Genomic DNA, 15,916 nt, shown 5'->3' with positions numbered 1-15,916 from the left:
TCTGCTTGCCAGTGTGACTAAGGTGCTAGCAGCCTCACTTCAGAATCAGAAGATTGTGGCTTCAAGATTATAGCCCCCTACTATACTCCCTGTACACACACGACTGCGTGGCAAAATTTGGTTCCAAATCCATCTACAAGTTTGCTGATGACATGACCACAGTGGGCCGCATCTTGAATAACGACGAGTCAGAGTACAGGAGGGAGATTGAGAACCTAGTGGAGTGGTGCAGTGACAACAATCTCTCCCTCAATGCCAACAAAACTAAAGAGCTGGTCATTGACTTCAGAAAGCAAAGTACTGTACACACGCTGTCAGCATCAACGGGGCTGTGGTGATGGTTAGCAGTTTCAAATTCCGAGGGGAACACATCTCCAAAAATCTTTCCTGGTCCACCCACGTCGACGCTACCACCAAGAAAGCACAACGGCGCCTATACTTCCTCAGGAAACTAAGGAAATTTGGCATGTCCACATTAACTCTTACCAACTTTTACAGATGCACCATAGAAAGCATCCTATCTGGCTGCAGCACAGCCTGGTATGGCAACTGCTCGGCCCAAGACCGCAAGAAACCTCAGAGAGTCGTGAACACAGCTCAGTCCATCACATGAACCTGCCTCCCATCCGTTGACTCCATCTACACCTCCCGCTGCCTGGCGAAAGCGGGCAGCATAATCAAAGACCCTCCCCCACCCGGCTTACTCACTCTTCCAACTCCTTCCATCGGGCACGGGATACAAAAGTCTGAGAACATGCACGAACAGACTCAAAAACAGCTTCTTTCCAGCTGTTACCAGACTCCTAAACGATCCTCTTATGGACTGACCTCATTAACCCTTGTATGTTTCACCCGATGTCAGAGTTATGTAGTTACAGTGTGCACCTATTATCCATTTTCTTCTATTTCCTTTTCTTTTCATGTACTTAATGATCTGTTGAGCTGCTCGCAGAAAAATACTTTTCACTGTAACTTGGTACACGTGACAATAAACAAAATCCAAATCAAGCCGCACTCCGGGATTGGAGTACAAATCTTGGCTGAGGCCATTTGGCCGATCGCAAGAAACTGCAGAGTGTGGTGAACTCGGCCCAAGACATCACACAAGATTGCCACCCTCACATTGATTCTGTCTACACCTCCCGCTGTCTCAGGAAGACAGGCAGCATTATCAGAGACCCCTCACACCCAGGCTTTGCCCCCTTCCAGACCCTTCCATCAGGCAGTAGGTACAGAAGTCTGAAGACCCGCACATCCAAACATAGTAACAGCTTCTTCCCCACATCTACTAGACTCCTCAACGACTCTCTCTTGGACTGATCTGTTCCCTGTAAGAACACTATTCATGACACCCTGTGCTGCTCTTGATCATGTATTTGCTTTGTTTGGCCCCTTGTTCCGCACTGTAACCAATCACTGTTTGTCGATGTACGATTTATCAATGTACTTTATCGATTCTTCTTTTTTGTACAATGTACGTACTGTGTACGTTCCCTTGGCTGCAGAAAAATATTTTTCACTGTACTTTGGTACATGTGACAATAAATCGAAACAAATCAAATGAAGGAATGTTGGATTGTCAGAGGCACTGTTTCCACCTCTTGGCTGCCTGGGTGATATAAAAAATACCATTGACTATTTTAACAATAGTTAAAACAGTGACTTCTCCTGATGTTCCGACAGCAGTTCACCTTTCATCAATAAAATCAAAAACAGATGATCTGTTCATTGGTCTGATGTTTTGAGACTCAGTGTAGGTTACAAGCCAGGCAGCAAAATGTTCAATGAGCTCAAGTTGATGTAGGGTGAACGTTGGAAAACCAGCCAGGATAGAATTAGTGAAGTCTGGGGATAATAATCATAGAATTTACAGTGCAGAAGGAGGCTGTTCAGCCCATCGAGTCTGCACCGGCCCTTGGAAAGAACACCCTACCCAAGCCTAACCTCCACCCTAACCCTATCCCCGTAACCCAATAACTCCACCCAATCTTTTGGAACACGACGGGCAATTTAGCATGGCCAAACCGCCTAACCTGCACATCTTTGGACAGTGGGAGGAAACCGGAGCACCCGGAGGAAACCCACGCAGACACGGGGAGAACGTGCAGACTCCGCACAGACAGTGACCCAAGCCGGGAATCGAACCTGGGACCCTGGAGCTGTGAAGCAACTGTGCTAACCGCTATGCTACCGTGCTGCCCGTTGGAATGGGACTGTTCTCTTTGGACGAGAGGAACTTGAGATGAGATTTGATAGAGGTATTCAAAATGAGGAGTGGTGTGAACAGAGTAGATAGGGGAAATATGTTCTCCTTGGAAGAACCAAAAACCTGAGGTCACAGATTTAAGATAATTAGCAAAAGAGACAAAGGCATGGGGAAAAGCTTTCTCATGCAATAAATGGAATGCACTGCCTGTGAGTGTGGTGGAGGCAGGTTCAATGGACTGCCTGTGAACGGAGTGGAGACAGGTTCAACAGAGGCTTTCAAAATGGAATCGAATCACTATCTGATAAGGATAATAAAATGTTGAGCTACGAGGAGAGGGCCAGCACAGACATGATGGGCCAAATGGCCCCCTTCTGTGATGTAACCAGCTTATGATTCTATGAGGGTTTTGGCTGTAGATAATGCGAGGCACGGAAGGCGTGAGGCAATGTTTCAGATGTGAAAGTAACCAGTCCTAGTTTCATTTCAGTGTTAAATATGATTCCAATGCTGCGAATTGTGTTGTTCCTTTAATTCTCATCGCCAGTTTAATGACTCAGAAGATGGTTTGCAGTAAACAAACATAGATTTATTTACACTATTGACAAAGGTCTGCATAATGAAGCATATCACTCCCAGTGCAATCTTAGCTGGGAGGATGAACCATACCAGGCCTTTTTAGCCAGCTTTTATGTTGGCTCATAACAAATCCCAGGTGGTTGGCCTCCATCCCTTAACTGGGAAACTTGTACTCCACGAATCCCACGGGGAGATCAATGATGGTTTGCCCATGGTCCTTGTGAGGGTTATGACAATTATCTAGGTAACACTGTACCCCCTGTAAGGCACTAAGGATTTGGCCCATTGAGCCATTTCTGACCTTTGTTCATCAATTGATAGATTGATCAATTGAAGCTGTTCCCAACCAACAATATTTGAAAGGTAAAAAGGTTCTTCTTTCTTCTGACACCGCTCTTGTTGCCAGTTTTCTTTTTGTAAACTGTTGTGTCTTTAGACTAACGGTACAAAAGAAATAGGACTGCAGAAGCACGTCGGTTTGATGAAAGATTAACAGAGGTTTATTAGTCCTCACTGCACAGGGTTTGGTTTTAGACTCCCTGAAAGCCCGCAAAGCAGCTGAATGAAGTCATGTATTTCATGTGACTGGGATCTTAGAGAAGCATTGCACACAACTATAATAACCCACATATATAACAATTTTAACCTCCACAAAAACTGCAAAAATCAGGTTGGCAGTAGTAGCCTGAGTGAGGAGTTCATAAAATGCCTTCGAGATAGTTTCTTAGAGCTGCAGGTCAGGGGGCAGCCCGGTGGCACAGTGGTTAGCATTGCTGCCTACGGCGCTGAGGACCTCGGTTCGAATCCCGGCTCTGGGTCACTGTCCGTGAGGAGTTTGCACATTCTCCCCGTGTCTGCATGGGTTTCACCCCCACAACCCAAAAGATGTGCAGGATAGGTGGATTGGCCATACTAAATTGCCCCTTAATTGGAAAAAATAATTGGGTACTCTAAATTTTAAAAAGAAAAAAAAAAAAGAACTGCAGGTCATGCAACCAGAGAGCAGGTTATATAGACTTGGTATTTTGTAATGTGACAGTATTAATTGATAACCTCAGAATAAAGGCACCCTCTACGTAGAAGTGATCACAATTTGTTTTAAATTTGCACCTGATGGAAAAGGATTAGAGTGGGTCTAAGACTAGTACTTTAAACTTAAATAAGGGCAACTATGTGGGCATGAAAGCTGAGCTAGTTCTACTGAATTGGGCCACAAGGCTAGGAAATACATCAATAGAAAACCAATGACAGATATCGAAGGGGATGTTATCGAATAACTATATTCCTACTATGAAGAAAAATTCTAAGGGGAGTACCCACGATCCATGGTTAACTAAAGAAGTTAAGGAAAGCATCAATACTAAGGAAAAAGCAGACAACTGCACAAAGGTGAATGGTAGATAAGATGATTGGTCAGAATATACCCTTTAGAGAATAACTAAAGGGTAATCAGGAGAAAGAGATTAGGCCAGGATTTCCCAAGCTTTTCCAGCAGTGGATGCCTTTTGACCTCCCTAGAAGGAAGCGCTGAATAACAGTTTTATGAAGACTTAATGATTATTATTGTGCAAAATGTACAAACATACAAAAACAAGCTTGTTTCTACGACTTACAGATTTATTATTATAAAGTTCTGTTGTTCAACAAATACTTTTTTAATGGGAGTACCCACTCAGGCACATGTTCCTCACCCAGATCCACTCTCACTCACACCCTCACACACGCTACCCTTTCTCACCCATTCTTCCTTCTTTCGGGCCCCTGCCTTGACCCCAGTCCCAAGCCCAGTCCCAGTTCTTCTAACTGACTGGTCTGCCCGTCAATAGCCAATAAAAAGCCAATAAAAAGACACGCCATTGATAGGGTAAGCAGCAAGGGAGGCTATTTTTTAAATCTAAAAGGGCCGGACCTACCGCAGAAGCGCTGGAGGAGTCCCACAGAACCCTCAGATTCCATGGAACCCAGTTTGGGAACAATTGTATTAGAGTATGGGACAGGGCCACATAATAATATAAAAACAGAGAGCAAGAGTTTCTACAAGTATTTAAAAAGGAAAAGAGTAAGCAAAATAAGTGGTGGTCCTCTGGAGAAGGACCATGGGGAGTTAATAGTAAATAATAAGGACGTGGCGGATGAAATGAACAAATATTTTGCTTCTGTCTTCACTGTGGAGGATACGAAAACTGTAAAAGCTGTAAATCAAGAGGTGGAAGGGAGGGGGGAGGTTGGTGAGATTGCAATCACGAGGGAGACTGGACTGTGCAAACTGATGGAGCTGCCGGCTGACAGGTCTCTGGCTCCTGATGGATTTCATCCCCCGAGAGGTGGCTACTGAGGTAGTAGATGTGTTGGTATTATCTTTTCAAAATTTAGTAGATTCTGGAAAGGTTCTATCAGACTGGAAAATAGTGAATATAACCCCACTATTCAAGAAGGGGAGGACGCAGAAAACCGGATACAATAGGCATTAGCTTAACATCTGTCTTGGGGAGGTATTAGAATCATTCATTAGGAAGGTTATAGAAACTCAAGGTAATAGGGAAGAGTCAGCATGATTTTCTATTGGGGAATTATGTTTAACCAATTTATTGGAGTTTTTTGAAAGAGTCAAAGTTATTTGAGAGGGGATATCATACAAACGTACACAATTCTAACAGGATTAGACAGGGTAGATTCAGAAAGAACATTCCCATGGTGGGGGGACCAAAACTAGGGATCATAGTTTGAAGGTGAGGGGTAAACCTTTTAGGACTGAGGTGAGGAGAAATTTCTTCACCCAGAGAGTGGTGAATCTGTGGAATTCGCTATCACAGAAAGTAGTTGAGGACAAAACATTGTGTAATTTCAAGAAATAATTAGATATAGCTACTGGGGCTAAAGGAATTAAGGGAAATGGGGGGGGAGGTGGGATCAGAACTCGATGATCAGCCACAATCATAATGAATGGCGGAGCAGGCTAGAAGGGCCGAATGGCCTCCTCCTGCTTCTATTTTCCATGTTTCTGTAAGTCACATGTGCTATGGGTAAAGAGGAGCAAGTAGGCTGGTGTTTCAATTTCCAGAAGGCATTTGACAAGGTGTCACATCAAAGGTTATTGCAAATATAAAAGCTCAGGTGTAGGGGTGAACATATTAACGTGGATCAATGATTGGGTGCCTGGCAGAAAACAGAGAGTATGCATAAATGGCTCATTTTCTGATTGGTAGGATGTAAAAAGTGAAGTCCTGCAGAGCTCTGTGCTGGGGTCTCAATCTTATACAATTTAAATCAATGACTTTGATGAGGGGAGTGAAGGCATGGGAACTAAATGTGCAGATGACACAAGGATGTGTGGGAAAATATGTTGTCAAGAGGACATAAGGAAGTTGCAGATGGATATAGAAAGGTTAAGTGAGTGGGAAAAAGTCTGGGAGATGGAGTATACTGTGGGAAAATGTGAAGTTGGTCACTTTGGCAAGAAGAATAAAAAAGCAGAGTATTACTTAAATGGAGAACAACTGCAGAATTCCGAGGTGCAGAGGGATCTAGGCGTCCTTGTGCATAAGTCTCAAAAAGTTAATATGCAACAAGTAATTAAGAAGGCTACTGGAATGCTATCCTTTATTATGAGAAGAATTGAAAAGTAAGGATGTTTTGCTCCAGTTATACAGAGTATTGGTGAGACCGATCTTGAATACTGTGTGCAGTTTTGATCTCCCTATTTAAGGAAGGACGTAATTGTATTAGAGGGGGTTCAAAGGAGATTTTAGTGAATGGGCAAAAATCTGGCAGATGGCGTACAATGGGAAGTTGTTCATTTTGGCAGGAAGAATCACTCAAATGGAGAACAATTGCCGAACTCCGAGGTGCAGAGGGATCTAAGTGTTTTCATGCATAAATCACAAGAAGATAGTTTGGAAATAATTAGGAAGGCTAATGGAATGCTATATTTTACTATAAGACAAAATGAACGGAAAAGTAACAATGTTGTGCCTCAGTTATATAGAGCAGTGTTTTTCAAACTTTTTTGTGGGCACCCATTTTTACCAACCGGCCATTCTCCGGGACCCAGCCGGCTGACCTTCGTGACCCATGCCGGCCGACATTCCCGACCGACCATTTTTTCTTACCTCTAATGAGAAAGGTTAGCCTGGGCTTATATTCTATAGTCTAGAGTGGTGAAGAATGAGAAATGGCCTCATTGAAACAAGCATTATGCTCTCAGGACTCTACAGGGCAGATGTAGAATGTAAGCTTTCCTCAGATGGATGATTTACAGCCTGGTGATATTGTCTGCAAATTACAATGTGATGATTTTTGACATAGATGAGGAGGAATTACTTAACTCAAAGTATTGTGTATCTTTTTACCTCTAAAATTCACTACCAATGAGAGTTCTGCAGGCTCAGCCATTGAGCATATTCAAGACATATATGCAGAAAGACTGAATTTAAAAAAAAATCTTCTCCTGGGTCAGCGCGCTGACATCAGGAGGAGGTGATGTTTCTCTCTGGACTCCGGGCATGTGCACTGATGAGCGGGCATGCATGCGCACTGCGCCTGCATTTTTGACGCCAGTCACGTCCATCATTTTTAAAGCTGCTCACAGCCAGCATTTTTAAAAGCCAGCTGATGCGGCCATTGCGCCTGAATTCCCGTGATCGGGAACACCGCAATGGATGGCTCCGCAACCCTCCCGACACCTGCCCATGACCCACGGGTGGGTCGCGACCCCCACTTGGAAAATGCCTGATATTGAGCATTGGTGAGACCACATCTCAAATATTGTATGCAGTTTTGGTCTCATAATTTAAGGAAGGATGGAAGTTGCATTAGACACAGTTCAGAGGAAGTTGACTGGATTGATACCTGGAATGAGCAGATTGTCTTCTGAGGGAAGGTTAGACAGACTGGGCTTGTATGTATTGGAGCGTAGATGAGTGAGGGGTGACTTGGTTGAAGTCTATAAGATCCTGAATGTTCTTGACAAGGTGGATGTGGAAAGGATGTTTCCTCTTGTGGGTGAGTCCAGATGTAGTGGATACTGTTTTAAAATTAGGGGAATGCCTTTTAAGGCAGTGGTGAGGATAACCTTTTTCTGAGAGGGTTGTGCAACTTTGGGATTCTTTGCCTCAGAAGGCGGTGGAGGCGAGGTCACTGAATAGTTTTAAGGTGGAGGTAGAAAGATTATATTTAGGCAGGAGAACAAAAGGGGCAGATGGGAATGTAGAACTTGAAGTACACAAATCAGCTGTGATCTTAACAAATGGCGGAGCAGGCCCGAGGGGCCGAATGGCCTACTTCAATTCCTATTTCATATGTCCGTATGTATGTTCATATTTTCAACATAATCAGTGTCCAATGTACAAACCCAGCTTTAAAATGTCACCTGTGACTTGTTTACATCATTAGCAAGCGTGTGTTTGCTTCAATTGGTTGAACTTTTATCTCAGAATTCAAAGGATATAGGTTAAAAGCCTCATGTCAAGATCTGAAGACATGATCTCGTTAGATATTGCAGGATATTACATCCTATAATAGAAGTGCTGTCTTTCAAAAAGGATGCTAAAGCTATGATACCCTGTAACCTCCCTGGACCTTATAGAACATAGAACATTACAGCGCAGTACAGGCCCTTCGGCCCTCGATGTTGCGCCAACCTGTGAAACCACTCTAAAGCCCATCCTCACTATTCCCTTATCATTCATATGTTTATCAAATGACCATTTAAATGCCCTTAATGTTGGCGAGTCCACTACTGTTGCAGGCAGGTTATTCCACGCCCTCACTACTGTCTGAGGAAAGAATCTACCTCTGACATCTGTCCCATATCTATCTCCCCTCAATTTAAAGCTTTGCCCCCTCATGCTAGCCATCACCATCCGAGGAAAAAGGCTCTCACTGTCCACCCTATCTAATCCTTTGATCATCTTGTATGCCTCAATTAAGTCACCTCTTAACCTTCTCTCTAACGAAAACAGCCTTAAGTCCCTCAGCCTTTCCTCATAAGGGGTGGAATTCTCCGTAGGGGGCCAAATTCGTGAAGGCTGTCGTGAATTCGGCCAACGTTCACGACGGCCTCGGAGCCAGCTCCCCACACATAATTCACCCCCACCCGGGGGGCTACGAGCGGGCCTCTGTCTTTCTCGGCAGTGACCTCGTCACGCCGAGGATGTGGTCATCCGCGCATGCGCAGATGACTTCATCACGCAGACGGCACGAACCCGCGCATGCGCATTGACCGTCTTTTTCCTCAGCCGCCTGGCAAGACGTGGTGGCTTGATCTTGCCGGGTGGCGGAGAGGAAAGAGTGCGTCCGTTTTGGACGCTGGCCCGACGATCGGTGGGCACCGATCGCGGGCCTGTCCCCTCCCGAGCACAGTCGTGATGCTCCCGTCCCAATCGGGCCCCTAGATGCCCCAAACGGGCATCTGGCGCCCGTTTCACAAATGCAGCGACCAGGTGTGTTTGCCACCGTCGTGAAACGGGCGTGAAGGGCCGGCAGCTCGGTCCATCAGGCTCGGAGAATCGCCGTTCGCCGTGAAAAACGGCGAGCGGCGATTTTTCCGAGCCGGGGGGGGGGGGGGGGGGATCGCGGGCTGCGCCAGGGGGACGGAAAAATTGTCGGGGGGCCCTCCCGTGATTCTCCCAGGCCGTGTGGGGAGCGGAGAATCGCGCCCAAGATCTTACCTCCATACCAGGTAACATCCTGATAAATCTCCTCTGCACCCTTTCTAATGCTTCCACATCCTTCCTATTATGCGGCGACCAGAACTGCATGCAATACTCCAAATGCGGACGCACCAGAGTTTTGTACAGCTGCAACATGACCTCATGGCTCCGAAACTCAATCCCTCTGCCAATAAAAGCTAACACACCGTAAGCCTTCTAAACAGCCTTATCAACCTGGATGGCAACTTTCAGGGATCTATGTACATGGACACCGAGATCTCTCTGCTCTTCCACACTGCCAAGAATCTTACCATTAGCCCAGTACTCTGTCTTCCTGTTACTCCTTCCAAAATAAATCACCTCACACTTTTCTGCATTAAACTCCATTTGCCACCTCTCAGCCCAGCTCTGCAGCTTATCTATCTCCCTCTGTAACCTGCAACATCCTTCCGCACTGTCCACAACTCCACCGACTTTAGTGTCATCTACAAATTTACTCACCCATCCTTCTACGCCCTCCTCCAGGTTATTTATAAAAAATGACAAACAGCAGTGGCCCCAAAACAGATCCTTGTGGTACACCACTAGTAACTGAACTCCAGGCTGAACATTTCCCATCAACCACCACCCTCTGTCTTCTTACAGCGGGCCAATTTCTGATCCAAACTGCTAAATCACCCTGAATCCCATGCCTCCGTATTTTCTGCAATAGCCTACCATGGGGAACCTTACCAAATGCTTTACTGAAATCCATTTACACCACATCAACTGCTTTACCCTCGTCCACCTGTTTGGTCACCATCTCAAAGAACTCAATAAGGTTTGTAAGGAACAACCCACCTTTCACAAAACCGTGTTGACTATCCCTAATCAAATTATTCCTTTCTAGATGATTATAAATCCTATCTCTTATAAACCTTTCCAAGACTTTGCCCACAACAGAAGTAAGACTCACTGGTCTATAGTTACCGGGGTTGTCTCTACTCCCCTTCTTGAATAAGGGGACAACATTTGCTATCCTCCAGTCTTCTGGCACTATTCCTGTAGACAATGATGACATAAAGATCAAAGCCAAGGGCTCAGCAATCTCCTCCCTAGCTTCCCAGAGAATCCTAGAATAAATCCCATCCGGCCCAGGGGACATATCTATTTTCACACTTCCCAGAATTGCTAACACCTCCTCCTTATGAACCTCAAGCCCTACTAGTCTAGTAGCCTGTATTTCAGTATTCTCCTCGACAACATTGTCTTTTTCCTGCGTGAATACTGACAAAAAATATTCATTTAGCGCCTCTCCTAGCTCCTCGGACTCCACGCACAACTTCCCACTACTGTCCTTGACTGGCCCTACTCTTACCCTAGTCATTCTTTTATTCCTGACATATCTATAGAAAGCTTTAGGGTTATCCTTGATCCTATCTGCCAAAGACTTCTCATGTCCCCTACTGGCTCTTCTTAGCTCTCTCTTTAGGTCCTTCCTAGCTAACTTGTAACTCTCGAGCGCACTAACTGAACCTTCACGTCCCATCTTTACATAAACATTCTTCTTCCTCTTGACAAGTGATTCAACTACTTTAGTAAACCACAGTTCCCTCGCTCGACCACTTCCTCCCTGCCTGACAGGTACATACCTATCAAGGACTCGCAGTAGCTGTTCCTTGAAACAGCTCCACATTTCAATTGTGCCCATCCCCTGCAGTTTTACTCTCCATCCGATGCATCCTAAGTCTTGCCTCATCGCATCATAATTGCCTTTCCCCCAGATATAACTCTTGCCCTGCGGTATATACCTATCCCTTTCCATTGCTAAAGTAAACATAACTGAATTGTGGTCACTATCACCAAAGTGCTCACCTACCTCCAAATCTAACACCTGTCCTGGTTCATTACCCAGTACCAAATACATTTCAGCTTTATCGATGTTCTCTGGAATGAACCTTTATCGGTGGGGGGTCACACAATCCCAGGAATGCAACTTTTTCTAAGCTTTCCAGGTCCCCGCAGCCAATTATAACAGTGGAGTTAATAATAATAATAATAATAATAATCTTTATTAGTGTCACAAGTAGGCCTACATTAATGCTGCAATGAAGTTACTGTGAAAATCCCCTATATGAACCTATGACAAGAATTAAACTCCCAGCATTCTGCCCATTGATGCTCCACTAATATTTCAACTGGGGGTTTTGCCATGTGCAAAATGGCTGTTGTGTTTATGAACAATTACTACTTTCCAGGTTATATCATTGGGATGGAATTTGTTGGAGTGGGGCATCTTGTGACCTGCCAAGTTAGTTAGACTTTCCGTGTACCCTTCAGATCACCATTTTATTCTTCATGTGCATCGCTGGCATTTTGAACTGAACACAGTGAATGAGAGCAATCTTGGTGAACAATGGAACCAACAGTGAACCTCCTTAATTAATGACATTTAATGACTGAGAAATAAACAGCGAAGGACATTTAATTAAATGGGATGCATTGGGGGGAGATGATGGCATAGTGTTAATCTCACTGGTCTCGTAATCCAGAATCCCGGGCTAATTTTCCAGGCTTCAATTCCCACCACAAAATTCAAATGATATTAATAAATTAGGAATCTGGAATATAACGCTAGTCTTGGTAATGATGACCATGAACACATCAATGATTGTTGTAAAAACCCATCTGGTTCATTAATGCCCTTTAAGGAAGGAAACTGCCATCCTTACCTGGTCCGAACTACTTCTGATTCCAGACCCACAGCAATGCGATTGATTCTTAACTGTCTTCTGAAATGGCCGAGCAGTTCAAAAGCAATTAAGAATGGGCAACAACGGCATTGAGGAGCCAGGTTCGAATCTCGGCCCTGGGTCACTGTCCATGTGGAGTTTGTGCATTCTCCCCGTGTCTACACAACCCAAAGATGTGCTGGTTAGGTGGATTGGCCACACTAAATTGCCCCTTAATTGGGAAAAAAAATAATTGGGTACTCTAAATGTAATAAAAAAGAATGGGCAATAAATGCTGGCTAAGCCAGTGGCGCCCATATTGGATAAAGGAAATAAAAATAAACATTAGACCAGGTTTGGAACGATTTAAAAAAAAATACATTGAGAGTACCTAATCCTTTTTTACGAATAAGGGGCAATTTAGCATGGCCAATCCACCTAGCCTGCACATCTTTTTAGATTGTGGGGGAGAATGTGCAAACTCCACACGGACAGTGACCCGGGGCCGGGATTGAACCCAGGTCTTTGGCATCATGAGGCAGCAGTGCTAACCACTGCACCACCGTGCCGCCCACGTTTAGAATGATAAATAAAAATTGTAAATTAAGATTGTATTAGGTAAGAGAGAAAAAAGAGACCGATAAAAAAGCAAGATATTTGATTTGAACTTGGACATTTCTAAAATTTCCGTCAATTAACTACCTAAAAAAGCGACACTAAACTTTTAATTATTTTCTTCATAAGCCAGAAATTGAATGACAATCATTAATGCTTATTATGTTGGTTAAAAGACTAGGGAGGCGATTTTCTGGCCCATTTTACCATGGACGCAAATCCCGTAATGGTGGTCAGCTCTTGCGAGAGGGCCAGAGTGGAAATTGCACCAGCAAGATCTCACTTTGAGACCTTCCCTGCCCCTGCCCCCCACTAACAACGTAATCAGGTTCACGCTCATTGCGGGCGTGAACCTGATTACCATACATTTTAATGTACAAAAGTGGCTTTACGCCATTGCTTCCAGGTTTGCAGTATGTTCCCCCCTCCAACGTGAAGTCAGGACAACAGGAAACATTTCTGGGTTCCAAAAACAGAAACCAGTTGTGATGGCCGCACTGGGGTCTCGGAGGTGAGCATAGCCCCTGGGTGGTGAGGGACATGGCTGGGCAGTGCCCTGGTACAGTCACCTGGCACCCTGGCATTGCCAGGAGCAGGGTCAGGGGTGGGACCAAGGGCAGGGCCTTCAGGGAATATCTTTTGGGGCTTCACATTATGTGGGTGAGGGGCAGTGGCGATCGTTTGGGGGGGGGGGGGGGGGTGAGGGGGGATGATGCCTGCAGTTGGGGTTGAGGGGTGGGAAGGGGCTCTGACGCCAAAAAGACATCAATGATGGGGGAGGTGGTCTTTAGCTTCAATTTGAGATCGGGGCACCCCATAAAAAGGGCACCCATATCTCTGGACCCTGGCTTTGTCAGCGAGTGTAGCTCCAGCCTCCTGTACCCCCCCCATCAGGCTGTACCCCCCCCCCATCAGGCTGTGCTTGAAGCACTTTGAAATTACAGAGTGCCGTTTGATCTGACTAGAAAAAGCAGCTGTGAAACCAATGAATTTCACACTGCCTTTCTCACCTGATTCAATACTCTGTGCAATTGTTGGAAAATCGCACCCTAGTTATACAATTAGCTCCTAGATTTAACTTGATAATAGGTAATTAATGTGCAAATGCAACATCTGCATGAAACTCATGCGAAGGTGAGGGATTTCCCATTGATTCCACCCCACACTGCTGGGAAACACCTGGCAGAGGTGCACCGTTGGCGGGGCTAGAAGATTCCGCCGGCAAGAAGAGTGGGAAGATCTCGCCCGTTATTAATTGTGGCTAATAGTCTCCATTAGTTACTTCACTGGATGCTGCCTTTGAAAATGAGAATGATACTGAGCTTTGTCCAAATCTTTTGTTTAGCATTAAGAAAATCATCACAAAAATGAACATATATGTTAATATAAGTATGTTTTTTCCATTTTGCAGACCCACCCAGTGTGGAGCCTACATTTCTGGAGATTCGGCAGGGTCAAGGCAGGAGCATTACCATGACGTGCAGAGTATTGAAAGCTTACCCAACCCGCGTACTAACCTTTGAATGGAAGCTGGGCAATAAGATTTTACTGACCGGACGCTTTGAGTCACAGGATTATACGCAGATCAGAGTGGACAATCTTTCCAAGGACAGCTACGGAGTTTACAACTGCAGCATAATAAATGAGGCTGGCGCTGGCACCTGTAGTTTCCTTGTGACAGGTACACATTCCAAATGTCATTAATATGCCATTTTTTTGTATTATGGACTGCATATTATTTCCCTATTGTCACTGGAAAGATTATTCATATCCTGCTTTGTCTCATTCGCCTGACAGAAGAACATTCTGCAATGTATTTACCACAGTGACCTCAGTCTGCAGTTAAAATAGGGCTGGATTTGATGTTCCCTGCCAGTGAGTTTGCAGGCGAGGCAGGGACTAAGTAAAATCCAGCAGATTACCTTACCACCACCTATCTGCCTTTCCTGACCTGTCTGAATTTTCCAGGGTGAGGGGGGTGATATCGGGCAGTTACCAAACGGCCTTGGGAATGGCCACTTGAGGCCCTCATCCTGCCGCTCCCAGTATTCTAACTACAGTGGATGGATTCCCATACCTTTTGGAAGCCGGGTTGGTATCAGGCAAGGAGCAGGGGGCAACCTCCCAACCTCCTTTGCTGGCACCCTGGGCCCATTGGAGGCGCCCACCTGAGATCATCTCCCCCCCACCCTGCTTTTAACCTCCTCCCCTCCCCCTCCCCGGCTCTTTATCCCAGTCCCCCAACTCCTGCCTCCCTCCCTCAACCCTTCACCAAGAGACCCAACTACAGACTTACCTGGAGTCCTCAATGTAGTGGGTCGGGCAGCTGTCAAAGCAGTCGCCACTGTTTACCAATCTGATTGGCTGGCAGCTCATCAAGATGCGACTTCCTTCTGAGATAAGGGTGGAAGTCTGACCTCAAAGCAATTAACACTGCAGAGCAGCTGTTGGGGGGGGGGGGGGGGGGGTCATCGCCGGCTCCCCAACAACATTTTGGCCAAGGATCCAGCACCCAGTAAAATCCTGCTGTACTGTATTTCCAGCTCAGCTTCTAAGCGCTATTAGCATGATTTCATTTTACTGCCATCATAATACATATCAGCAGCAGGAGATTAAAGGTATTTTCTAGCCATCTGAAGACTGAATTACAAGTCTAAAACTAAAATAAACTGAATTAATAACCATCATCAAAAATAATTATTGTCAGAACTTCTTACCTATAAAAAAAGATGGTGGAGAGTTAATAAGGCAGGTGGTCTATGTTGAGATGACATTTATGAACCCTTTCACGGTTCGTGATTATTATGCATGAGAGTTTTTGGTCTGTTTTTTTCATTCATTGGGAACAAATTATTTTTGAGCATTATATATGAAACCAAAGTGACTAATCACAGGCTTTAAAAAGGAAAAATCCCAAGACTGTAGACGTTGAAAATATGGATTGAAGCCAGACGAACCAGCTTGTGGGATATCAGAGTTCACAGTCTATCTCAGGATCGGTCAATTGTTTCACCCCATGTCCATTAAACCAAATTAGCCAGTATTGATTTTGAGAACAGTAAGAGACAATTTCCTCATTCCTGCACTCTAAAGTGATATGATGGTGGGGAGAAGCAGCAGCATTTTGTTATGGACAGCTTTACTAGAAAATCCCT

General features: G+C 44.9%; 1 protein-coding gene across 2 annotated transcripts in view; it reads left to right on the top strand.

Moving 5' to 3' along the window:
- Positions 1-15,916, top strand: part of mdga2a (MAM domain containing glycosylphosphatidylinositol anchor 2a) — a 1,064,841-nt gene that overhangs the window by 711,004 nt on the left and 337,921 nt on the right. For both annotated transcript variants that reach the window (XM_038776329.1, XM_038776328.1), the window contains exon 9: positions 14,173-14,442. In XM_038776329.1, coding sequence (XP_038632257.1) covers positions 14,173-14,442 — 270 coding nt within the window. The remainder of the gene's footprint in view (positions 1-14,172; positions 14,443-15,916) is intronic.

This window comes from Scyliorhinus canicula, chromosome 2 (genome assembly GCF_902713615.1).
Source record: "Scyliorhinus canicula chromosome 2, sScyCan1.1, whole genome shotgun sequence".
NCBI classification, from domain to species: domain Eukaryota; kingdom Metazoa; phylum Chordata; class Chondrichthyes; order Carcharhiniformes; family Scyliorhinidae; genus Scyliorhinus; species Scyliorhinus canicula.
The sequence above is the reverse complement of the archived record's forward strand: the minus strand, read 5'-3'. Positions and strand labels throughout refer to the sequence as shown.